Source organism: Mobula hypostoma, chromosome 2 (genome assembly GCF_963921235.1).
Source record: "Mobula hypostoma chromosome 2, sMobHyp1.1, whole genome shotgun sequence".
Classification (NCBI taxonomy): Eukaryota; Metazoa; Chordata; class Chondrichthyes; order Myliobatiformes; family Myliobatidae; genus Mobula; species Mobula hypostoma.
The window spans coordinates 91,463,035-91,490,704 of NC_086098.1; the positions used below are offsets into that span (position 1 = coordinate 91,463,035).

At 41.5% G+C, this 27,670-nt stretch overlaps 1 protein-coding gene across 1 annotated transcript in view; it reads right to left on the minus strand.

The window, feature by feature from the left end:
* Window positions 1-27,670, minus strand: part of LOC134357340 (protein eyes shut homolog) — a 641,949-nt gene that overhangs the window by 408,118 nt on the left and 206,161 nt on the right. Inside the window, exon 8 of the mRNA XM_063068783.1 lies at window positions 26,104-26,303. Coding sequence (XP_062924853.1) covers window positions 26,104-26,303 — 200 coding nt within the window. The remainder of the gene's footprint in view (window positions 1-26,103; window positions 26,304-27,670) is intronic.

Below are 27,670 nucleotides of genomic sequence, written 5' to 3' on the forward strand. Positions count from 1 at the left end.
GTGGATCAGAAAGATAAAAGATTCTGCAGGTGCTGGAAATCCGGAGCAATACACTCAAGATTCCGGAGGTACTCTGCAAGTCAGGCAGCATCTATGGAAGGGGATAAATATTTGATATTTTGGGTTGAGATGTTGACTGTTTATTCCCTTCCATACCGTAAATGCTGCCTGTTCTACTGAATAGCTCCAGAATTTTGTGCGTTGTTATGGCAGATCAGGTTTTCTACTGAGCACCTTAAAAAATATGACCAATTTGTAACACTTGCACATCAGTCTATTTAGTTATCTATATACGGCAATGGAATCAAATTTGGAACACTTCATTGTAGAAAATATATTTTACAAGAAACTGTTAATGTGCAAAAGATGACAGACAAGCTAGACTGATAACATTCACTGCGCTTAGTAATGAATAGGTTGGACACTTTTATTCCAAGACTGGTGTTACAGATTTGAGTTGTCTGCCAGGGTGGCAATTCTTTATAATGTGAGTGAATGGATCATGATTAAGGTACAATTGAATTCAATGCTTGGATCAGGCATGCATTTATCTGCAGACTGCTGCAGTTCTAAGGTAACTTAAATGAGTTTTCCCGAATCATTTGAAATGTGGCCGTCATTACAAGGTGTCCAAACTTCCGATCCTGACATCGAAACAAAAGTATCAATCAACTGATCAATACCACAAGATAAATTATGTTTTCCCTCTGGCTCTACAGCTTCCTGTGTTAGAAGGATAAGAGAATGATTTCCTTTACTTGAGCAATTTGATTGAATTCAGTCATAGTCACCCAGGGTTTCTTTCATCGTAATTTTGCTTGCAAGTTAACTAACAAAAGCCCATTTGTGCAAAAGTTCATGAGTTATCAGTTTCGCAACTGTGTCTTTCAGTCAAGCTCGCATCTGACTTCCCCTCTATGTGAGCAAAAATCAGATTCTGTTTGTTAATTCTTCTGGGAAGCACAATAATTTATACACTTAATAATTATGACACAAAAGTCCACTTGTTTCATCAGGTGAGCCTGGCTCCCGGCAGGACAATCCTATTTTTTTCTCTTCCTATAGTCAGTGGCCACTCTATTAGGTACCTCCTGCACCTAATAAAATGTCCACTGAACATATGCTTGTGGTTTTCTGCTGCTATAGCCTGTCCACTTGGACAGAAATGTGGTCAGAAATGCTCTTCTGCATACCACTGTTGTCATGACTAGTTATCTGAGGTAATATCATCTTCTATTCAGCTTGAACCAGTCTCGCAATTCTTCTCTGAACTCCCTCATTAAGAAGGTGTTTTCACCCATCAAAATGCTGCTCAATTGATTTTTTTTTTGCTTTTTTTGCACCATTCTCTATAAACTCTGGAGACTGTTGTGCATGAAATTCCCAGGAGGTCAACAGTTTCTGAAATACTCAAACTACACCATCTGGCGCCAACAGTCATTCCATGGTCAAAGTAACTTAGAGCACGATCCTACCCCTTTTGATATTTATTCTGAACAACAACTGAACCTCTTGGCCATGCCTGCAGCCACATGATTGGCAGATTAGATATTTACATGAATGGGCAGGTATCCAATTGTACGTAATAAAGAGGGCACTGAGTGTATTTTCCTGTAGCCCTGCAACTTATACTCTCATACATGTCCATCAACAACTCATTGATTCTTCTGTCACTAGCTAAGATAATCAAGTAACCTTCTAGATAGGACTTTGGGATGCTTAGGAAACCCAATGCCACTCTGCTGTTCTGCGTACTACACACCACCACGCACAGTATTACTCCACCATATTCTGATGAACATGCAGTATAACTGGAAGTCAATGTCATGGCCTATAAGGTACCCTAAAGTGCTGGTGTAACAAAGGAAAATGCTCAAGCCCAATGTCTTCTTGTGCTATATCACAGATTTGTTCTTGGCCAACCCTCATAAAGGCCTCTACTGGTTTCTGCATTTGAACAAGTTGGACCAAAACAGAAATGCTTTGTGCAGCAACACACAAAGTGCTGGAGCAACTCAATGGATCAGGCAGCAGTTCTAAATGAAATGCATAGTACACATTTTGGGTTGACATCCTCCATCTGGACTGGAAAGAATGAAGCGAGATAGTCAGTGTAGAATGGTGGAGGGAATAACAGGTTATAGGTGGATCTAGATGAAAAAGGGTAATAGGCAAATGAGAGTGGGGACAGCAGGAATGATGTCAACAGGAGGAAGATGATATGGAAGTTGGTGGAATCTGATGGCAGAGGACATTGGAACACAGCATAAAGGCGGGCCATGGAATAAATAGTCTTTTAAGTAACACAAACAAAATGCTGGAGGAACTCAGCAGGCCAGGTAGCATCTATGGAAAAGAGTTAACAGTCAACGTTTTGGCCCAAGACCCTTCATCAGGATTTGTAAGGAATAGCAGAAGGGTCTCAGTCCGAAACGTATTTTCCATAGATGCTGCCTGGCCTGCTGAGTTTGTCCAGCATTTTGCGTGCATTGCTTTGGATTTCCAGCTTCCGCAGATTTTTTCAGGTTTGTGAATCCTTTAAGTTACTGGCTCTTACTTACAATGGAACTGAAAGGGTGGAGGAGAAATTTAGATGCTTTACATGACTTTGTTCAGAAGAGGCGATTAGGGTTGCAAACCCTGGCTAGGCATTTCCTTATGGTATCATAAGTTTCCTCTGGGTCCTTTGGTTTCCTCTGACATTTCAATCATGTATGGTTAGAATAGGTTGGTGACATATGTATGCTCCAGAAGCATTGCGACTCTTGTGGGCTGACCCCAGCATAATCCTCGGAATGTGTTGGTGGTTGATGTAAATGAAGCATTTCAGTGTATGTTTTGATATTTCGATGTACGCATGACAAATAAAGTTAATCTTTAAATCTTTTTTTTAATCTGCAGCTCATGCTTCGATTGATCATCTAGTATGTCATCTAGTATAGTCTCGACTTCTGATGTACCGGTAATCCTTTTCCACAGCTAACTGAAGCTCGAAGAATAATTCTTAGCAAGTCAATTTTTCTCAACCAGTTTTCAGAGAAGGTTTTAAAAGAACACTACGTTTTTTTTAATGTTTCTTGCAATCACATCACAAAGACTCCAGCATGATATAGCAAACATTGTTTGTGATGGGATCAATGATGGTTTCCAATTGATCTTATAAAGGTTGTACTAGAGGCAGTTGCCAAAGGAAAACATTAGTCATGATGCAACATTTCTCAGGGAGGAATGAATGTTCTTTATCCTTTTAGAAGTTGTTCATGCTCAAATTGAAGAATCCAGGTTTCTGAAGGATTAATGGGCACAGGCATCCAGATAAAATGATCCAATAGTGCACTCCCCGAAGGAACACTGATATCTCAGCACTGCACACCCTTGATGGAGAAAGTCACACAGACAGCATTCATGTATAATTTCTTCCACTCATGGTTTGCCGGAGATTGGTAAAATTCTCGTGAAGTCAGAATTCAAATGAGTTATCAAGGAAACGGTTAAATAAAGACGCCTCCTGTGAAATTAACTATCTTACTGCTTGCTTCTCAATCCACTGATGCTTATTAAGGGTGATATCTGGGAAGACAGGTTCAGGTACCTGTATATGGATTATTAATGATCAGGGTTAGTGAATTCTGATAAGTTAAATTATGACATTGATTTCTTTGTTGTGGTTCAAGCAATAGACTGTGTATTCTTGTTTCACGGTCCTCCAAGGCTCAAAAAAATCTAAGCCTTTCCTATCACACTTTACCCTTCTGCCTGAGTGTCTGGACTTGCATTACAGGTGAGAAGCAACAGGGTTGAAAACTGAGTCAGAATTCCTTCCCTTCTATCCCCAGTCTCTGGTTAGGGTGTAGTAGGTTAAGCTATTAGATTAATATCGAGAGGCTAGGAGCGTGGTCAGAGAGTTCAAATCTCATTAAGGCAGTGAAGGAATTCAAATTTGGAGTAAAGCTGGCATCTGTAAAGGTTCATTGACAAACGAGAAAATCTGCAGATGCTGGAAATCCAAGCAAAACACACACGCACACACAATTCTGGAGAAACTCAATAGACCAGGCAACATCTCTGGAAAAGAATACGGTCAATTTTTCAGGCCGAGATCCTTCATCAGAACTGGAGATAAAAAGATGAGAAGTCAGAGTTAGAAGGTAGGGGGAAGAGAGGAAGAAACACGAGATGATAAGTGAAACTGGGAGGGGTGAAGTAAATAGCTGGGAACTTGATTACTGAAAGAGATACCAGGCTGGAGGAGGGGGAAATCTGATAAGGGAAGACAAAAGAGGAGGGAAAACAAAGGAGGAGGAGCTCCAGAGGGAGGTGATGGGCAGTTAAGGAGGTAAGGTGAGAGAGGGAAATGGGAATGGGGAATGGTGAAGGGGGGGTCACATTACTGGAAGTTTGAGAATCGATGTTCATGCCATTAGGTTGGAGGCTACCCTAACGTTATATAAGATGTTGCTCCTCCAACCTGAGTGTGGCCTCATTGTGACTGTAGACATACCAGAATGGGAATGGGAAGTGGAATTAAAATGGGTGGCCACTGGGACGTGTGATCGTGAAACTACCAGTCAGATAAAAATAAAACAATTCATTCACTAAATTCATCAGAGGAGGAAATCTGATATATAATGTATATTGTTAAATGACAGGCCATTAACTGCTTGTTAATTGAGGGATAATTGTGTCTATGCAATAAATGTTGGGGTCATCACCAGTGTCCAAATCCTGTTAATATATAAACTGAACAAAATACTCCTGTAATAATCTAACTGAATTGTTCTTTGCCACTAATGATGATTAGAAAACAGACTATAGTAAGGTAAGTCTCTATAGAGACTCTCCTACGAACACCATGGCAAGTAATTCATTTCCAGATATTCTTGACTTACTGGAATACTAGCTTTCTCCTGTGGAATATGTCCAAGATTATCAAATGCTTAGGTTTAGTGTATTATTTTAGCATATTGTTCACATCTGGATCATTGTAATTGTGATTTTGTCATCAATAGATGTGGTCTAGTTTCTCCTAAGAAGTCCCAATAATATGAAAAATAAATACAGAAACTTGAATGATTGGAGAAAATTTGGACATATACAAGTTGCCCATGTGCCTTCACTTTTTTTACAACTATCAAAGTTCAAATTTCGAAGTAAATTTATTATCAAAGTATGCACACTCATTGGCCACTTTATTAGCTACATCTGTACGCCTTCTCATTAATGCAAATATCTAATCAGCCAATTATGTGGCAGCAACTCCATGCATAAAAGCATGCTGACATGGTTCCATTTTTGTTCAGACCAAACATCAGATTGGGGAAGAAATGTGATCTAAGCAACTTTGACTGTGGAAAGAAAATTGGTGAAAGAAGGGGTGGTTTGAGTATCTCAGAATCTGCTGATCCCTTGGGATTTTCATGCACAACAATCTCTAGAGTTTATAGAGAATGGTGCGGCATGATGCCATTGTGGTTAGCACAACACCTTAGTATACCTGCGACCCAGGATAATTTCCTACTGTTGTCTGTAAAGAGTTTGAATGTTCTCTCTGTGACTGCATGGGTTTCCTCCGGGTGCTCCAGTTTCCTCCCACAGTCCAAAGGCAAACTAGTCGGTAGGTTAATTGGTCATTGTAAATTGTCCTGTGATTAGGCTAGGGTTAAATTGGGGATTGCTGGGTGGTGTGGCTCAAAGGGCCAGAAAGGCCTATTCCGTGCTGTACCTCAATAAATAAAGAAAAAAAATCATCCAGTGAGCAGCACTTCTGTGGGAGGAAACCCCTTGTTAATTAGATAGGTCAGAGGGTTCAAGCTGACAGGAAGTCAACAGTAACTGAAATAACCATGTTATATAGTGGTGTGCAGAAGAACGTCTCTAGATGCACAACACCTCAAATCTTGAAGTGCATGGGCTATAGCAGCAGAAGACACAAACATGCACTCAGTGAAGTTCATTACATGCAGGAGGTTTCTAATAAGGTGGCCACAGAGTATACATGTCATTACATACTACCCTGAGACCCATTTTCTTGCAGGTATTCACAGCAGAACAAAGACATACAATAGAATCAATGAATAGCTACACACCAAGACTGACAAGCAACCAATGTGCAAAAGAAGACAACTCAAAATCTCTGTTTGAACAAACCTTCACCCACAAAATCAGGCAAGCACCCACTCTCAAGTGAGATTATCTTTAATTACATCCGTCACAAATCTCAGAGGTTACTTAACATCGTGAAAAAGATTTTCAGGCCCAATAGGAGACTAAATCATTTTTCTGGTCCTTCACTGCAATGTTTTGAGTGTGTTCATTTAATTTATCCCTTGCAAGTACTGCTCTGTACTTTCTGTTTATTTCAATGGATTTTGTTATTGTTGAAGTCGGTGTCACATTAATTATTGAAAAGGTTTCCTTATTTGCAGGTGATTCAGCATGCTGTGCCTGGATGATGTTCAAATGAGCTGAAGCTTCAGCATTCACAGTTAAGGAAGAAATATACTGTTCTGGGCCTTAGTTCTGTTCAATTTAAGTTCTGTCACATTCTAATATGATAAGAGAATTCTTGGTTGTAGTTTAAAAATGTCACATTAGATGCATTTCGAGCTCAAGTTAGAGGGACAAAGGAATAGAAAAGGTATGCGTTTTAGGCATTCACCCTGCTCAGGCTACCATGGTGGCAATTATTCTATCATAGACAGATTGTACTGAGTCTCCACAGAATAACTGGCTTTCAAAAATCTGTTCCTTATTTTAAAATTCAGGATGGAATCCAGATGGTATTTAGAGGAGTATAGTAACTCAATCTAAAACATGTAATTGTAGCAGTAGAAAAACACCCACAACAACCTATACTAAATGTTGGTTCAAGGATCAAGTTGGTGGCAGTGGAGAACTGGCTGTAGAAATACAAATAGCTGCTTTTAGGCTTGGATGGAAAGCATTGGACTGGCTGTAAGTGGAAGGCTAGATAAAACTGGTGTATTCTGAAGCAGGAAATATAATGGGTTCAAATTGGTTTCAATTATACATTCAACAAGTTGTCAACAAGCCTATCGAAATGAATGTTGAGGGCATTTTACTGTAGAGTTAGTGTTATAACTCATGCTTCTGAGCAGTGCCTAGGAATAGTTCGTCAATTTCAGCAAATTAAGTTTACCCCATAAATATCAATATGTATTATTAACCCCATATAAATCACATGTGAGAGTCAAGAAAAACAAAATAGCATATTCAATGTTCCTTAGACTCGAAAGTATATCAGAGCACTGGAGATGCTCAGAAATGAATGACAAATGCGTTTAGGATCGTAGATGGTAGGCAATAGAGTCCAAAGAATTTTGTTGTCAGTTGTTTGTATGAATAAATTTGAAAAATTAAATCAAGATGAACAGTTCTACACATGAGATCCACTTTGTATTGAGATCTATTTATTTCTAGTAGTATACTCTAGCTTGGAAGGAATGATTCCTGATCAGATAATGCCTCAGAGATTAAGATCTCATATTGTTTTTAGCTCTCTTATTGCTTCTAACTCCATACACTCTTCCATCCCCAGTATTTCTATTCTAACCTTTTGGGTACCTTAGAATTTCAGCATTCAGTCTGCATCTGGCATCCAACTGCATTAGAATATTCAAAGGCATAGATGAGGAATTCAGCAGTCAATGTACTAAGACAAAAGCAAAGTCAAAATAGATGGTCACAGTGGTACCATAGATAAGTGGGTCTGAAGTTCACAAATGCCAACAAGATTATGAATAGGCTAGTTCATTTCAGTCAATTTCTGCTACGAATTTGAATGTTGCGAGGCAGCTCAAACATAGGAAGGAGATACTGATAGATCCTTGGACAAAATCAAAGATAATTTTGTGGACGGAGAAGGATCTCAGAAGTTGATAAAACAACATGCAATTAATTGCCTAGTAACAGTCAATGTGTTCAAATGATAAGTCCCTGACCTAAAATGCTGTTTCCTTCTCCACTAAAGTTGCCTAATCCACTGACCGCTTCCAGAATTTTCTGAATTTTAATGTTTTAAACATTGTGCTATCTTCTCACAACTTATTTAGATCTTCTACTTTATCTGATAGGAATGGCTAATGCAACAAGACATAATTTTAAGGTGATTGGAAAAAAGTATAGGAGGGATGTTAGAGGTGTGTTTGTACCACTGATAGGTACGTGGAGTGCCGTGTCAGGTGAAGGCAGGTATATCAGGGGCATTTAAGAAACTCTTAGATTGGAACATGGATTTAGAAAAATGAAGAGTTATGTAGGAGGGAAGGGTTAGACTGATGTTAGAGCGGGTTAAGTGAAAGGTCAGCACAACATCGTAGGCAAAGGGCTTGTAATGCTCTATGTGAGGGGCTGAAGCTTCCAAATTTTGTTTCTGAGCACAAACACACTCCCTCAAGCTGACACTCAACCTGCAGAAGTATTCACAGAACATGCAGGTCAAGACACAGCAAAACATTTATCATCAGTGCACTATTGACAGTTAATGAGGAGTGCTAAAATGATTGCTTTTTTTCAAACAATATTATTCTCACACATCTGTCAAATACCACAGTCCGGGAAGGAAAACAGACAATAAACCAAAGATAGTCTTTTGCTAATGGTGGTTACAAGGATCAGTTTGAGCTGGCCGTTAAATAGACTTGGAGCTATTCGTACCTTGACTCATTTACCCAACCAACTTGCATTTGGCACTTTTAGTTTTAGTGCCTGAAAAAGATCTCTGATTTTTGGTGTTGAAACTTCCCATTGATATTTTTACAGGGAGGTTCCAGATTCTCATGTGAGCTTTTTGCAAGCAAGTGCTTCCGGAACTCTGTAATTGTAAGATTACAGCCTTTTTCATCTGTGTATTGTTAGCAAAGGGAATTGTTATACTCAGTCTACACCATCAGATCTTTAATCAGCTTAAAGGTCATCATTAGGTTGCAATCTTGATCATTCATCAACTGACTTTTACTTGATCTATCCTCTTAATAATCATACTGTCCCATCTCACATCTATCTGCCTCTGGTTGTCTAGAGAAATGAGCCTTAGTGTGTTTAAAAAAATATTGTCATAAATATTCAATCTGAGCAAGCTGATCATTACTTTTTATTTTTTCCAGGTCTATGTACATGCAATCTGGGAGTTTCAAACTGAATGTATGCAATTCCATAAACTCTACAGCAAAATTATGCTGCCAAACACTACACTCAGCCACACTGTGATATCTGCCAAAGAAGGTTTTATTTCTTGTCAAGTTAGTGGTTGGAGACAAAAATAAAATTGGAAGTTGCAAAATCTGCAGAAAATCAATGAAATAACAGATGACAAAAAGGCTGTGGTTGACAGAACAATCTTAGGATTGAGGCCAAAAGTAAAGGACTGTGATAGAAAAGACAAATAATCTGATTTGTTGCAAGGTTAGGGAGGTCAATTTATAAATGAAGTAGAAAAAGGAAATGTTACTATCAATACAAACACATTCCAACTGTACTGGTATGCCAGTTAATGAAGTTCTTGTTAATAGGAGCTCACAGGAGGCTTTGGGGCAGGCTAGTTTCTCCCAGTGCTTTTCCAGTTCAGTGACCTGACTTTAATTGGCATGGAACAGATAAGGTAGAAGCTTCGCGTTGTTCCTCTCCTACTTGACATGAAACATATTGAATATTGAAAGTCCTAGATAGAGAGGATGTGGAGAAGGTAGTTTTTATAGTGGAGTAGTCTAGGACCAGAGAGCACTGCCTCAAAATACAACAACATCCCTTCAGAACAGGGAATTAAAGGAATTATTTTGCCAGAGGGTAGTGAATCTGTGGAATTTGTTGCCACGGCCAGCTGTGGAGGACAAGTCATTTGGTACATTTAAAGCAGAGGTTGATAGATTCTTGATTAGTAAGGGCATCAAAGATTATGATGAGAAGGCAGGAGAATGGGGTTGAGAGGGACAATAAATCAGCCTTGATGGGCTTGACGGGCTAACTGGTCTATCTCTGGTCTTACATAGTTCAAAAGCAAATACTTGCCATTATACAGCACCCTGTATGGTTTCTAGAGTCACAAAGCATTATAATGAGCATTCTTTCTTAAATAAACATAAAGACTACTGATAATGAAATAAAACAAACAGGAGCAATGGTTATGCAAGGGGATGGAACTCATTTTCAGTACAGCTTGATATCAAAGAGTCAATTAACGCTTCAGCTGCCCTCCCTTGCCAAACACGTTAAAATAAGATTTAGATTAAAGATAAAGTTTAGCTTTATTTGTCATATGTACACCCAAACACACAGTGAAATGCAGTGGGTGTGTCAAAGCAAATCAGCGAGGATTATGCTAGATAGTCTGCAAGTGTGGCTTGCCATGTTTCCGGCACCAATGTAGCATGCAGACAATTTATTAATCCTAATCCAAAAGTCTTTAGAATGTGGGAGGAAACTAGAGCATTTGAGGAATCTCATGCAGTGACAGGAAAAATATATGGACAGTGAGGGGAATCAAACCCCGATCTTCAGCTGGTGAGCTGTAAAGCATTGTGCTGACCTCTGTACTACCGTGCTGCCCCACTGGCACATACTTATGTTGCTTCCACTTCTGTTCAAATGTGACAGTTTCACTTTATTTCTCAAGTGCAAATTTAATGTATTTATACAGCAAGAATGCAGCCTTCCCTGTACAGAAACATGTTGGTGTTAGAGCTATCACACCACAATTCTATTCTGAACACAGTAACTTCACCGATTTTTTTCTTCTCATTAGTGAAGTAATCAATTTAAGTCAAATTCAGGGGCAGTCCTGTGCTGTGGGACTCTTCTAACAAAGAGATTGTTTAATCCCCTCAACACAAGATGTGTCTGAAACTAGTCCCAAATCAAAATTCCCTCCAGGCTCTCGATCACCTTGCTCCTCTCCATCGTATCTCTGTGAAGTGGTACATAACATGCATTAAAGCAATTGCAAAATACAGCAAGGCATGCAGAGATTTCTCTTTACAGCCTTCATTATATAATGTTCTTTGCTCTAATAACACCTGGAAGTTCATCATGATCACAGAATTGGCTGATATTAATGGTGAAGTCCCCTTGTGAATAGCCTATGTAGCAGAATCAAAAATCAGTTCAATAGGAACAAGTTTATAGTTTTGCCACATGTCATACACAAGGGAAGCCTTCCAGCCATTGCTACAACAAGAATTAACAATGTCAATTCTCTGAAGGCCAGCTAAAGTAACTGAAGCACTGATTCCTAATGATGTGTTCTCCTGACAGGTGATGTGCTTTGCTTTTTTCATGTCATTTGAAATTGCTTCTATTTTAATTTTGCATCTTTCCTTTTGCACATAATTATACTTGCACAATAATTCATGTTGCTTCAGTAATGGAAACTTTTTGAAGGCAAAATTCCTCTTCCTTCTTTCTCAGCCCTTTACCTTTTCCACCTATCACCTCCCAGCTTTTCACTTCATCCCCTCTCCCCCGTCTATCCATCTTCCCCTCACCTGGCTTCAGCTATCAGCTGTCAGCTTGTACTCCTCCCTCCCCACCCCCGACTTTGTTATTCTGACATCTTCCCCTTCCCTTTTAGTCCTAATGAGGGGTCTCAGCCAAAATCGTCAGCTTATTCCCCTCCATATATGGTGCCCAACTTGTTGAGCTTTTCCAGCATTTTGTGTGTTGCTCTAGATTTGCAGCATCTGCAGAATTTCTCATGTTGAAAATTCAGGAAAGCTCAGGTTTGGACACCTCCCTTTCAGTGAAGAATTACTTGCCTTATTTATATGTCGAGGGCTTTGAGGTGATTCTGGTATTTGACCTGGGCTCTCAATGCATGAAGGCAAAGGTCTGAAAGAGGCAGCTCCGCCAAGTTTGCAGAAGGACCTGAACACAACACTGAAACCTTTATTAGAGCCTACAATGTGGTTAATCCAGCACCTGGTACTGGAGGCACACCTGATAGAACTGCTTCCTCACATCTCCAGCATCCTGGGTTCAATCTTGACCTCTAATGCAGCCTATATGGAGTTTGCATGTTATCCTTGTGACTGCAATGATTTGGGTGCTCTGGTTTTCTCTGATGTCCCAACAATGGTAGATTAATTGGCCACTGTAAGTGTATTGGTGAATGGTGGAACTTGAGAGGAGGTCAGCAAAATATGGGGAGAATAAGATGGAGGTGGTGTGAAATTATTGTAAATGAGCAACACACACAAAATGCTGGAGGAACTCAGTAGGTCTGACAGCTTCGATGGAGAAGAATAACAATTAATTTTTTGGACAGAGACACTTAATCAGGACTGTAAAAAAAAGAGGGACGAAGCCAGAATAAGAAGATAGGGGAGGATATGGAATACAACTGGCAGGAGATAGGTGAAGCTAGGTGGGGAAGGTGGGTAGATGGGGGAGGGGGCAGGGTGAAGTGAGAAGCTGGGAAGTATAGGTGGAAAAGGTAAAGGGCATGAACATTGATTTCTCTAACTTCTGGGAATTTCTCACCCCTCCCCCTTCTCTCTTTTCTCCATTCCCCAACTGGCTCCCCTCGTACCTTCTGTTCTACTCATCACCTCCCTCTGGCGCCCCTCCTCCTTCCCTTTCTCCCGTGGTCCATTCCCCCTCCAACCAGATTCCTTCTTCTTCAGTCCTTTATCTTTGCCACTATTAGCATTTTATGCATATTACTTTGAATTTCCAGAGTAATACATATAAAATCTGCATATGCAGGATATCTTCAGTTTATTGCAAATGATCGTTTGATGGTCAGCATGGATTTAATGGGCCGAGGGGCATATATCTGTTCTCTATGACTTTAAGATTTTCATGCTATCAGAATATCACAAGCATTTTAAGCCAAAGTACATTCACTAGATCTGGCCATAGACCCCATCCTGGGTGCAGACTAGTTTCAATCAAGGCCATGTTATTGCTTCAATATACTCCTCCATTTTCCTTGCTACAATATTGTTGTTCATCTCCAACAAACTCGACAGTGAAGTGGAGTTAATTGACAAGATGAATGGGAAATTGCCCAACCGTTGTTGCCGCCTCTCCAGAATAAGATTCAGCAAACCTCCGTCATCAAGCTGTAGTGGGTGGGCAATGTTTATATATTGTGTACAATCAAAGGTTAAACTCTGAGTTATTGCTGAGTTGATTGCTGATGTCAGTGAGACAATGGGCCTTAAATGTTCATAAACCATAGTTTATCCAACACCAAGCCCTATTGCACAAGTTATTCAATAATAAACTCAAAGATGAAATCTTGGAAGACCCGACAAAGGATTGCAAGGACTGCTGAGAGGAGTATCAGGGTCCCTTTTCCACCCTCTGAGATATTTATCAGGAGAGCGTTTTCCAGCATTAAAGGTGTACGAGTCCACCAAGCAAAGTTAAGGTGCTATTCCATCCCAGTGGATGAAGATGAGATTACTTCACCAAGCACAGATGATGTGGTCTTTACAACCACTGATTCACAAACCACAGCGATTCACCCTGGAGAGAGTCATCATACTCCAGGTCAGACGAGAGATAACCCAGGTCAGGTTTCAGACCACAGTACCCAGGTAGATCCTTCGCATGATGGCAGTGGTGAGGAGGTAGAGAAGAAGAGGAAGGTCAAGTGGCCAGCAATGGCAGATGAGAAGGCTTGGCGTGTATTTGATGAGGATATCAGTATGATGTTGGAGAACACTTTCAGGGGAACATCAAAGAGAAAGTTGGAAGTGATGGGCGATATGATTTACGATGTTGGAAAGTACAGGTTTGGTTTGGTTGAGTTGAAGAAAGCAAAGCCTACACAGAAACCAAGCATGTGCCAGAAGGAGATTAGTAGGTTGAGGAGAGAGCTTAGATTGATGAGACAGAAGTGGAAGGTAGCAAGTGAGGGTGACAAGCCAGGGCTTGCTGATCTCCGAGAGCATTTTTGAATAAAGTTAGCATCACTCCATCGTGCAGAGTCACAACATAAAAAGAGAAAGAAGAGAGGGAAGGCAAGAAAGTCGTTCTTTGAGAACCCTCATGAGTTCATAAAGAAACTGTTTGAACAAAGTAAGAGCGGGCAGCTTAACATCTCTCCACAAGAACCTGAGGATCACCTGGCAAGCACTTACTCTAACGAACAGCAGGAGGCTCCTTTGCTTGACATTTCAGGGCTTGTGAAGCTGACCAAGCCAGGAGTGAAGTTCGATCTGTCAGAACCCAAAGTGGCAGAAGTCGAACGGTTCATCAGAAAGGCAAGGTCAGGCTCAGTGCCAGGACCTAATGGAGTGCCGTATAAGGTGTTCAAGAAGTGTGGAGAGCTGAGGAAACACTGTGGAGATTGCTAAAGGTGGTGTGGAGACAAGGTGTTTTTCCTTTGCCTTGGAGTGAGGCTGAAGGAGTATACATCCCGAAGGAAGAGAATTCTTCTACATTGAATCAGTTCCGACCAATTTCACTCCTGAATGTAGAGGGGAAGATTATGTTTGGCATTCTGGAAGTAAGAATATCTTCATTTGTGATAGAGAATGGATTAGTAAATACATCTGTGCAGAAGGCAGGTATACCAGGCTTCCCATGCTGCCTTGAACATTCTAGTATGATATGGCATACCATCCAGGAGTCAAAAAGGTTGAGAAGAGATTTGGCTATAGTTTGGCTTGATCTGGCAAATGCGTATGGTTCTGTTCCCCATGTCCTGATTGAGTTTGCAATGGAATTCCTATCGATTCCTGCTAAGGTGAGGAACTTTGTTATGCAGTACTACAACGATTTCTGGATGAGGTTTTCCACTCAGCAGTTTACAATTAGATGGCAGAGCTTGGATGTTGGAATCCCAATGGGATGTGCAATTTCACCCATCCTTTTTGTGTTAACCATGGAGGTCATTGTGAGGGCTGCAGGATCACTGGGACCAGGTGTCGCACTTGATGGCGGAGGGGAGTTACCACCAATACGAGCATTCATGGATGATCTCACCCTTTTGGGTCCCAGCACGGAGGCAGTGGAAAATGTACTATCAGGACTCGAGAATCTAATGGATTGGGGAAGAATGAAGTTCAAGACCAAGAAGTCAAGGAGCCTTTTTCTTAGGAGAGGGAAGCTGGTTGACTTTCCTTTCATCCTTTGTGGAGAGGAGATTCCATCCATTCAGGACCAACCAGTTAAGAGCCTCCGGCGATGGTACACAGAGGAGCTGAGGGACACCAAGAGGGTTCAAGAGACAGGAGAACAGATCAGCAGAGGTCTGATGTCTGTTGACAAGTGTGGCTTGCCTGGCAAGTTGAAGTTGTGGTGCTTGCAGTACGGACTGATGCCACGGATAATGTGGCCACTAACTGTCTATGAAGTGGCAATGTCCCATGTTGAGGCGATGGAACGGAAGATCAACAAGTATGTGAAGAAGTGGCTTGGAGTACCGAGCAGCCTCACCAATGTTGCAAACCACAGTAGCCAGACAAAGCTTACCATTCCGGTGCATTCCCTTGTTGAAGAGGTCAAGGTTGCCAAGGTAAGATCATTCTTGATGCTTCGAGACTCAAAAGACCCTGTCATCAAGAACACCCAGCCGGATGTGAGATTAGGCAGGAAGTGGTCAGCCCGTGTAGCAGTTGATGAGGCAGAGTCTAAATTGAAGCACAAGGAGATGGTTGGGGCTATCCAGCTAGGCCGCCAGGGATTTGGGTGGACAACCCACAAGTGGTGGTCATCTTCTACAGGTAAGGAATGCCGTAAGCTTGTAACACAAGAAGTATGAGAGGTAGAAGAGGAGAAGAGGTTAGCGAAAACAGCTGGCCTGGCCAAACAAGGGGCTTGGGCCTGGTGGGAAAGTGTTGAACAACGACATCTAACTTGGAATGTTCTGTGGCAGATGGAACCGGTCCGCATTTCTTTTCTATGCAGAGCAGCGTACAATCTGCTCCCAACACCTGCCAACCTCAGCACCTTGTATGAAGATAAGACAGACAGGTGTGCTGCTTGTGGCGAGAAGGGAACACTTCAACATATTTTGAGTGCATGCAGAGTCAATCTTTCCAGCGGCATGTACACTTGGAGATATAACAACGTTCTCAAAGTTGTGAAAGAAGCAGTTGAGTGGAGAGTACTGCAGCACAACTTATCTCATGCCCCATGTTGCACAGAACATCGCATATCATTTGTGAAAGAAGGCTCCAAGTCAAGGGTGTACAGCACAGGCTCACAATCAAGCATACTTTCTTCAGCCAATGATTGGTGTGTCAAGGCTGACCCGGACGGGAAAGGCAGTTTCCCAGAGCAAATAGCTTTCACCACATTGCGTCCGGATATAATCGTATGGTCTGACACCAGTAGAGAAGTGGTTATTGGTGAACTCACAGTCCCCTGGGAGGACAACATCGATGAAGCCCATGAGCGCAAGTTAACCAAGTATGGAGAATTAAGATCAGAGTGCAGAGACAGAGGGTGGAAGGTCTCATGCTATCCATTCGAAGTAAGCTGCCGTGGGTTTATTGCGTTCACTTTCCAGAAGTGGCTGCGTGACCTTGGCTTCACTAGAAGAGAGATCAAGTCAACCAGCAGGGCTGTAGCTGAGGCAGCAAGGAAAGGATCAGCAAGGGTGTGGACCAAGTATGTCCAGAGGGGCAGATAGTCAGACAGTCTTGCAAACCCTTCAGTAGTTGCATAGACACCTGAAAAGTAGACTATCTGTTGGATGGAAGTGACTGATAGAGGCAGATGCCAAGTTTTTCAGCTCACCAGTGGGAGGTGGTGCTTTAGCACTGCTGGCCCACCACCTCGAGGGAGTCTTAACATAGAAACATAGAAACATAGAAAATAGGTGCAGGAGTAGGCCATTCGGCCCTTCGAGCCTGCACCGCCATTTATTATGATCATGGCTGATCATCCAACTCAGAACCCAGCCTTCCCTCCATACCCCCTGACCCCTGTAGCCACAAGGGCCATATCTAACTTCCTTTTAAACATAGCTAATGAACTGGCCTCAACAGTTTGCTGTGGCAGAGAATTCCACAGATTCACCACTCTCTGTGTGAAGAAGTTTTTCCTAACCTCGGTCCTAAAAGGCTTCCCCTCTATCCTCAAACTGTGACCCCTCGTTCTAGACCTCCCCAACATCGGGAACAATCTTCCTGCATCTAGCCTGTCCAATCCCTTTAGGATCTTATACGTTTCAATCAGATCCCCCCTCAATCTTCTAAATTCCAACGAGTACAAGCCCAGTTCATCCAGTCTTTCTTCATATGAAAGACCTGCCATCCCAGGAATCAATCTGGTGAACCTTCTTTGTACTCCCTCTATGGCAAAGATGTCTTTCCTCAGATTAGGGGACCAAAACTGCACACAATACTCCAGGTGTGGTCTCACCAAGGCCTTGTACAACTGCAGTAGTACCTCCCTGCTCCTGTACTCGAATCCTCTCGCTATAAATGCCAGCATACCGTTCGCCTTTTTCACCGCCTGCTGTACCTGCATGCCCACTTTCAATGACTGGTGTATAATGACACCCAGGTCTCGTTGCACCTCCCCTTTTCCTAATCGGCCACCATTCAGATAATAATCTGTTTTCCTATTTTTGCCACCAAAGTGGATAACTTCACATTTATCCACATTAAATTGCATCTGCCATGAGTTTGCCCACTCACCCAACCTATCCAAGTCACCCTGCATCCTCTTAGCATCCTCCTCACTGCTAACACTGCCACCCAGCTTCGTGTCATCCGCAAACTTGATCATAAGCGGGCCGAAACTCCTGAAGACAGATGGCAGATCAACTGATGATCCCACTGGTGACAGCACAGAACAGTTAACATCTTAGTCCAAGTGCGTTTTTTAACTCAGGTGCGCTGCATATGCAGGACCCTTAGCTTTGTCAAGGATTCCTCACATCATCTAACAATCCCTCTGACCCCTACCGTTAAGCTGGAAGTTCTGTTGCATCAGGACATAGACTGTTAGGATAGGAAACAGCTTCTTCCCCAGGCTGTAAGAGTACTAATTTCCCTGCACCATACAAGTCTCATCTCATATGAAGTGCCCGTAGCATTGTACTGTTTACTTCTTAACATGTCATTAATGGACCAAATGTTACATATCAATCATCTGGAATATATATTATTATTTGTTAATTTATTTGTGGTAATATTACTTTATGTGCTGTGTGTGGGTTATATGTACTATGTTATGCACCATGGTCCAGAGGAACATTGTTTCATTTGGTGGTATACATGAATATGTTTGAATTACAATAATTTTGAAATTGAACTTCTCTCCTCTCATTCCTCCAACACTTGACTCCCAGCAAACAATGATATTGAGGAAGAAATTCACAGTCACCTACAGTGGGCTCATATTGCCTTTTGACTTGCAGGGATAAAGAGTTTGAAGATCAATACAGATGAGTTTAAAAGGAGGACAGGAAAAAGAATCCCATTTGGCAAAAGAAGGGTGGAAAGCTGAGGGATAGGGAGCAAAAGATGTGATGGAAACAAACTAAGAGTAATGAGCGGTACACTTAATTAGGTACGTCCCATACTGGGTCTTCTACTGCCATAGCCTATCCACTTCAAGGTTTGATGTGTTGTACATTCAGAGATGCTCTTCTGCCATGTGTAGTACTGTCTGAGTTACTATTTCCTCCCTTGTACCAATCTGGCCATTCTATTCTGTCCTCTCTCATTACAAGGCATTTTCACCCACAGTACGGCCACTTACTGGATGTTTTCTTTTGTTTCTTGCACCATTCTCTGTAAACGCTAGATTCTGTTGTGCATGAAAATTCCAGGAGATCAGCAGTTTCTGAAATACTCAAGCTAACCTGTCTGGCACCAACAATAATCCACAGTCAAAGTCACTTATATCACATTACTTCAATTTTGAGGCTTGGTCTGAACAACAACTGGACCTCTTGACCATGTCTGAATGCATTGAATTGCTGCCATGTGACTGGCTGATTAGAGATTTGCATTAGTGAGCAGGTGTACAGGTGCACCTAATAAAGTGGCCACTGAATGTGTACTTGGTGATTAAAAGGAGTGCAGGAAACAGAACACTGCCAAGTATGGAAAGTGCAGGAAAGAGAGCTCAGGTGGATGAAAGGAGCAGGGTGATCAGAACAGCATAAATAATTCCTGCATTAAAGTAAAGTAAGTAGATCAATGTTAGAAAGAAAATGTAATTATTTCCAGTTTACTCAGCAGCAGAGGCTAGGGAAGTAGAGTGGATGCTCCCTGGAGCAGAAAATGTTCAAGAGAGATTTAATTGAGGTAATGAAATGATTAAAAAACAGTTTACAAACAGTAAACAAGGAGAAACTGCTTTCCCTGATAGGGAGGCTTGGAAATCACAGATGGAATGATTTAGCACAATTTACAAGGACTCAGAGGGGAGACAAGGCGTAACATCTTTATGCTGTTATGTGTCACCTGAAAGGATTTTGGTAGCAGACTTAGTGCTCAATGACAATGCTCAAAATCTCCACATCATCTGAAGGGAAGGAGTATGCCAGACCATATGGAGCTCTTAATGGAATGGGATGAGTTGTATAGCTCTTCCATAGAGCTAGCATGGATACAATAGGCTGAGTGTGATGTACTGTGCTTTGATCCTGTGACTCTACTCACAGAACGATGCAGTCCCATAGAATCATGCGCTTACATAGAATCATGTAGTAGTACACATGCAGGCCCTCTGGCTTACCATATTCGTACCCATCATCTGCAATAATCATACATTTACCAAGCACTTGGCCCATAGGTTTCTAGCCTTAGTGATTCATTGTTAGCTTAAACACTTCTTAAGTATTATGAGTGTACCTGCCTCTACCACTTTGCTCTTTCTCAGATCTGCTCTTAACCTCTTATCCCTGTTATCCCTAAACCTATGCACTCTGGTTTTAGCACTTCTGGATCTTAGGACTTTATTCCTTGGAGTGTAGGAGAATGAGGGGAGATTTGGTAGAGATAAATAAAGTGATGAGGGGTATAGATGGAGTACATGCATGCTGTCTTTATACTGAGGTTGGGTGAGACTACAACTAGAGGTCATAAGTTAAGGGTGAAAGGTGAAATGATTAAGGGGAACCTGAGGGGGAACTTCATCAGTCAGGTGGTGCTGAGAATGTGGAATGAGGATCAGAACCAGCTAGAAAATGGACTGAAAAATGGTTGGTAGAATTTATGCAGACAATTGCTAAGATCAAACAGAGTTGGTCTTACACAGTAGGGCACTGAGGAGTGTGGTAGAACCAAGGGATTTAGGAATACAGGTTGATAATTCATTGAAAGTGGCATCACATGTTGATAGGGTTGTAAAGGAAGCTTTTAGCACATTGGCCTTCATAAGTCAATGAATTAAGTAGAAGAGATGGGATTTTATTTTGGAGTTGTAAAAGACATTGATGATGCCTAATTTGGAGTATTGTGTCTAGTTTTGGTTACCTACCTACTGGAAAGGTGTAAACAAGGTTGAAAGAGTACAGCGAGATTTACAAGGATGTTGCCGCACCTGGAGAACCTGAGTTATATGGAAAGATTGAACAGGTTAGGACTTTATTCCTTGGAATATAGAAGATTGAGTGGAGAATTGGTAGAGGTATACAAAATTATGTGGGGTATAGATGTTATAAATTCAAGCAAATTTTTTCCACTGAGGTTGGGTGGGATGACAACTGGGTCATGGATTAAGGGTGAAAGGTGAAGAGTTTAAGGGGAACATGAGGGAGAACTTCTTCACTCAGAGGGCTGTGGGAGTGTGGAACAAGCTGCCACTGCAAGTGGTGCATGCGAACTTGATTTCAATGTTTAAGGGTAGTTTGGATAGATATATGGATGGTAGGGCTATCATCCGTATTGGGAATATATCCTGGAAGGCTATGGTCCCAGTGCAGATTGATGGGAGTGAGCCTTTTAAATGGCTCAACATGGATTAGTTGGGCCGAAGGGCCTGTTTCTGTGCTGTACTTTTCTATGGCTTGATGACTAAATCCATAACGAGCAGTTACCATGCCTATTTGGATATAGCACCACATGGCATGGTAACTGCTCTGCCAGACTGTAGAGAGCTTTGGACATAGATCAGCGCATTACAGAAACTAGTCTTCCCTCTATTGACTCTGTCTATGCTTTTGGCTGCCTTAGTAAAGCAGCCAGAACAGCCAGAATAATCAAAGACACCAACCACATTAGATATTCTCTCTACTGCCTTCTTCCATTGGGCAGAAAATAAAAAAGGCTGTAAGTACATACCACTAGGCTCAAGGATTGCTTCTTCCCCAGTAAGATAAGATGGATTCTTGACCTCATAATCTACCATATTAGAATCTTGCACTTCATTGTTTATCTGTACTGAACTTTCTCTGCAGCTTTTACATTTTATTCTGCATTGTTATTTACCTTGTTCTTCCTCAATGCACTGTGTAATGAATTGATCTGCATGATCAATATGCAAGGCTGCATCTCAGTACATGTAATAACAATGAACCAATTCCAGTTGTTTAAAGTACCAAACAATTCAGCCATGTAAGTCAGCTCAAATCAGACCTATGGCAAGCAGACCAACTGTCTAACTCAGAATGATGATCTGACCTGCCCTCCACCCTGGATAGAAAGACCTTGGCCTTTGTACTTTAGTCCAGAACAAAGCAAAAGGAGATGGTTGTGACTAGGGCAGTGGTTCTCAGTGTGGGCCATGTCAGATTTTGTAGGCATCACAACTGAAAACCAAGAAACTGGGGGCCGCAGGAGTTTCTGAATGGGTCATGATAAGTTTATTGTTTTAATGAAATATTACTAAAATATATAAATATATATAAAAGGAAGGGTTAGTTAGCAATCTTGTCGTGTGCGGCCCCTTGGGTAAGAGTGACCATAATATGGTGGAATTCTTCATTAAGATGGTGAGTGACATAGTTAATTCAGAAACAAAGGTTCTGAACTTAAAGAAGGGTAACTTTGAAGGTATGAGACGTGAATTAGCTAAGATAGACTTGCAAATGATACTTAAAGGGTTGACAGTGGATATACAATGGCAAGCATTTTAAGATTGCATGGATGAACTACAACAATTGTTCATCCCAGTTTGGCAAAAGAATAAACCAGGGAAGGTAGTGCACCTGTGGCTGACGAGGGAAATTAGGGATAGTATCTATTCCAAAGAAGAAACATACAAATTAGCCAGAAAAAGCAGCACACCTGAGGTCTGGGAGAAATTCAGAGTCCAGCAGAGGAGGACAAAGGGCTTAACTAGGAAAGGGAAAAAAGATTATGAGAGAAAACTGGCAGGGAACATAAAAACTGACTGTAAAAGCTTTTATAGATATGAGAAAAGAAAAAAGATTGGTTAAGACAAATGTAGATCCCTTACAGTCAGAAACAGGTGAATTGATCATGGGGAACAAGGACATGGCAGACCAATTGAATAACTACTTTGCCACACTCAGGTTGAAGGAACAACACCTCATGTTCCGTCTGGGTAGCCTCCAACCTGATGGCATGAACATCGACTTCTCTAACTTCCGCTAATGCCCCACCTCCCCCTCGTACCCCATCTGTTATTTATTTTTATACACACATTCTTTCTCTCACTCTCCTTTTTCTCCCTCTGTCCCTCTGAAAATACCCCTTGCCCATCCTCTGGGACCCCCCTCCCTTGTCTTTCTTCTCGGACCTCCTGTCCCATGATCCTCTTGTATCCCTTTTGCCTATCACCTGTCCAGCTCTTGGCTCCATCCCTCTCCCTCCTGTCTTCTCCTATCATTTTGGATCTCACCTTCCCCCTCCCACTTTCAAATCCCTTACTGACTCTTCCTTCAGTTAGTCCTGACGAAGGGACTTGGCCTGAACGACCTCTTCCTGGAGATGCTGCCTGGCCTGCTGCGTTCACCAGCAACTTTTATGTGTGTTGCTTGAATTTCCAGCATCTGCAGAATTCCTATTGTTTGTGAATAACTACTTTGGTTCTGTTTTCACTAAGGAGGACATAAATAATCATCCGGAAATAGTACGGTACCGAGAGTCTAGTAAGATGGAGGAACTGAGGGAAATATATGTTAGTAGGGAAGTGGTGTTAGGTAAATTGAAGGGATTAAAGGCAGATAAATCCCCAGGGCTAGATGGTCTGCATCCCAGAGTGCTTAAGGAAGTAGCCCAAGAAATAGTGGATGCATTAGTGATAATTTTTTCAAATCTCTTTCGATTCTGGATTAGTTCCTGAGGTTTGGAGGGTGGCTAATGTAACCCCACTTTTTATAAAAGGAGGGAGAGAGAGGAGGGAATTATAGACCGGTTAGCCTGACATCGGTGGTGGGGAAAATGCTAGAGTCAGTTATCAAAGATGTGATAATAGCACATTTGGAAAGCATTGAAATCATCGGACAAAATCAGCATGGATTTGTGAAAAGAAAATCATGTCTGACGAATCTCATAGAATTTTTTGAGGATGTAACTAGTAGAGTGGATAGGGGAGAACCAGTGGATGTGGTATATTTGGATTTTCAAAAGGCTTTTGACAAGGTCCCACACAGGAGGTTAGTGTGCAAACTTAAAGCACATGGTACTGGGGGTATGGTATTGATGTGGATAGAGAATTGGTTGGCAGACAGGAAGCAAAGAGTGGGAATAAACGGGACCTTTTCAGAATGGCAGGCGGTGACTAGTGGGGTACCGCAAGGCTCAGTGCTGGGACTCCAGTTGTTTACAATACATATTAATGACTTAGACAAGGGAATTAAATGCAGCATCTCCAAGTTTGCGGATGACATGAAGCTGGGTGGCAGTGTTAGCTGTGAGGAGGATGTTTGGATAGGTTAGGTGAGTGGGCAAATTCATGGCAGATGCACTTTAATGTGGATAAATGTGAGGTTATCCACTTTGGTGGCAAGAACAGAAAAGCAGATTATTATCTAAATGGTGGCCGATTAGGAAAAGAGTAGGTGCAACAAGACCTGGGTGTCATTGTACACCAGTCATTGAAAGTGGGCATGCAGGTACAGCAGGCGGTGAAAAAGGCGAATGGTATGCTGGCATTCATAGCAAGAGGATTCGAGTACAGGAGCAGGGAGGTACTACTGCAGTTGTACAGGGTCTTGGTGAGACCACACTTGGAGTATTGTGTGCAGTTTTGGTCCCCTAATCTGAGGAAAGACGTTCTTGTGAGTACAAAGAAGGTTCACTAGATTGATTCCTGGGATGGCAGGACTTTCATACGAAGAAAGATTGGATCGACTAGGCTTATATTCGTTGGAATTTAGAAGATTGAGGGGGGTTCTTATTGAAACGTATAAAATTCTAAAGGGATTGGACAGGCTAGATGCAGGAAGATTGTTCCCGATGTTGGGGAAGTCCAGAACGAGGGGTTACAGTTTGAGGATAAAGGGGAAGCCTTTTAGGACCGAGATTAGGAAAAACTTCTTCACACAGAGAGTGGTGAATCTGTGGAATTCTCTGCCACAGGAAACAGTTGAGGCCAGTTCATTGGCTATATTTAAGAGGGAGTTAGATATGGCCCTTGTGGCTAAAGGGATCAGGGGGTATGGAGAGAAGGCAGGTACAGGGTTCGGAGTTGGATGATCAGCCATGATCGTACTGAATGGCGGTGCAGGCTCGTAGGGCCAAATGGCCTACTCCTGCACCTATTTTCTATGTTAAAAGAAATGAATATATGTAATTTAATTGGAACTCTGAATGAAATGGATGGGAAAACATACTAGATGATGCAAATGAGGAAGTCAAACAGCTTAGCTTGTGTGTGTGGTGGGGCGGGGTGCAGTACATCAAACATATTTCTGCTCCTCCTTGACTGCACAAATTACCGTTCGCATCCTGCAGCGTGGCCTGCTGTACCTCGCTCCACATCCTCCACCAAATTTCAAACTTCGCATTGGGGGGGCTGTCTGCAGCAAGGCCAGTCAGCTTGTAAAGCGTGACATGAATGTTGCAGTTACTGCAGAGGGGTGATGTGCCAGGAACGGCAAACCCTGCAGTATACTACTGCATCACTATCTACCACTACAACTTCTATAAAATTCCTGATACTTACAGTATCGTATGGAAAAAAATTTGGAGGACAACAATGGCTGTCAGCTGCATCAAAGCAAATTCCTTCAAGATCATCTTCTTCAACAATTTTGTGTGGAAAACAATAAATGATTTTTAATGGTACCTAATGCATACAGAGGCCCGACGTTTATCAAAAAGTAATTGTCTTCATTGCATTGGTACACTTTGGGATGGTGTTGTAGGATTTCTAACGGATATGCAGCTTTGAGAAAAAAATGCAGCTGCTAAGTCTGACATATTTTACTTGTCAGATAGATTTGAAATACTGAATTTCTTAATCTAACAGTTACAAGGTTTAAAAAAAAACTGCATTTGAATATCATGTAAAGAGGCTATTACCTCTTTCCTTGGAAAACTCAAATTTTTCAGCAGCAATATTGGACGTCATAAGTTTATGGAATTTCCTTCACTGGAAATGGAATTGCAAGATAGTGATCTGATTGTATATCTTGATCATTTGAAACAACTGTTTACTGATACGGAATTTCAGTTCAGAGGCCTGCTGGAGATACATATTCCAGATTGGGTGATGGATCAATTTGGGGTGAACGGGAATGATGTTGACACCACAGTGTAAGAACATCTTACAGAGTGGCATAACAGCTCAAGCAAAATTCAATCTCAGCAAGCAAAATTTCTGGATATCTCATGATATTCAAAATAAGTTCCACAGCTCTGGGAGAAAGTAAAGTTGTTTTCAATTGGATTTCCCACCTCTTATCTAGGTGATTGTAGCTTTAGTCAAGCTCTTCACCTGCTATCACAAGCTCATAGCCACATCCCACCACATACCTATGAACTTGGGGCAATATATAATGGGCAAACCATGTGCTTATGAGACGTGGGAAGAAACCCATGCAGTCACAGGGAGAACATGCAAGCTCTGTATAGATACTATTGAAGAGCAAGATTGAATTATGTTACTGGGTGCTCTGAGGCAGCATCTGTACCAGCTCAGGTCCTTCTCCAATTTTCCCCTTCATCACTGTCCATTAACCTTTCACCAAATTAAAGCAATCATTGGCTTCGAACAAAATTTTAAAAAGATTAACAAATGTGATAGGAGTGCAACTTCACTAACCAACAACTGAAGTTCAAGCCTGGTCCATCCTTGCATATTCCTCCATTGTGGCAGTGTGTGAGGTTCAGCACGTTGTCTTTACAAACGTCAAGGTCAGTTTGGCAGTTCTCACCACTGTATCCATTCAGGCATGTGCAGATATAGGCATCAACTAGATCCTGACATGTTCCACCATTCAAGCAAGGGTCAGAGCTGCATTCCTGCAAGAAACACAACATTAATTAGAAAACAACCAATTGCATATTGCTTTCATGTGATAGGTTTGATCCAGATGTTACTTCCCAAAAAGAGAAGGAACTTCCTGCTGTATGCAGTTAAGCAGTTTTAAAGCCAATAAATCCCAAAGTCTGAATGATCTATACCCACAAAGAAGGTGCTACAGGGATGGTGAATGCTTGAGTTATCATCTTCTGAATTCTAAAGATTCTAGAATGGTTCCTGCTGTTGTAGGATGGCTGTTACAGGAGAGAGAATCATGAGGGCCAATGATCAGTAAATAGAGGTGTGGACTGCACTAATATGGTAACAGGGAACCACGGACAAAGCCTATTAGAAGAAACATAGAATGCAGCAGCAATGATACCCAAGTTTCAAGAACTCCACTAATTTATGTTATAGCATGCACCCATTGTTGAAATAGAAAATTGGATTTGCTGCTAGACCTGTGGATAATCATTTTATTCTGTATATTTGCATGCTACTTAATTAAGTCTTCCTGTAGCCGCTATTCTGTTATCAAAATGTCGTTTTACTGATAATCTTGTCAACTGAGAATGTAAAAGCTGTATTAAATTCATGCTGAGGTAGATCAGATTTGACTGGTCTCCTGATGCGCACAGATTTTTAATAAATTGCCTGTTATTTCAAACACCAACTCCATGTGATCTTTCAGTTGTTTCTTCTGAGGCAAACATATGTGATCCCACTATTTAAGAAAGAAGAGAGAGAATGGACAACCACAGACCTGTTAACCTAACACTGGCAGTTTGAAAACATTTGTAATCTTTAATAAAGGATGTAGTGTCAAGACACTTTGAAAATGCTAAAATAATTGAACAGAATCAACATAACTTTACAGAAGGGAAATAATGCTTGATTAATGGACTGGAGTTCTTTGAAGGTGTAACACAGGAGTAGGTGAGAATATGTGATGTACCTTGATCTTCAGAGGCATTTCAGTAAGACCCCACACAGGAGATTGGAGAAGGAGAAGGGAGCAAACTGAATGAGTGTTACAGAGTAGTGTAGGTAGAGTACTGGTTGGTTGATAGAAACGATACAGTAGGAATAAATGGAGCCAATTATACACAGTCTCCGTCAATGATCTAGGTAAGGGAACTAAATGCAACATTACCAAATTTGCTGTTCATGAAAAACTAAATAGGAATGTGCACAGTAATGAGGATGAAAGTATATTTCAAGCTGAGTGGATAGGCAAAAACATGGCAGATGGATTTAAACACGGACATATCCACGCAGTTTTGGTGGAAGTTTATTGACCTGAAACGTTACTTTGCATTCTATTTCCACAGATGCTACCTAATGTGATGAGTGTTTCCAGCATTTG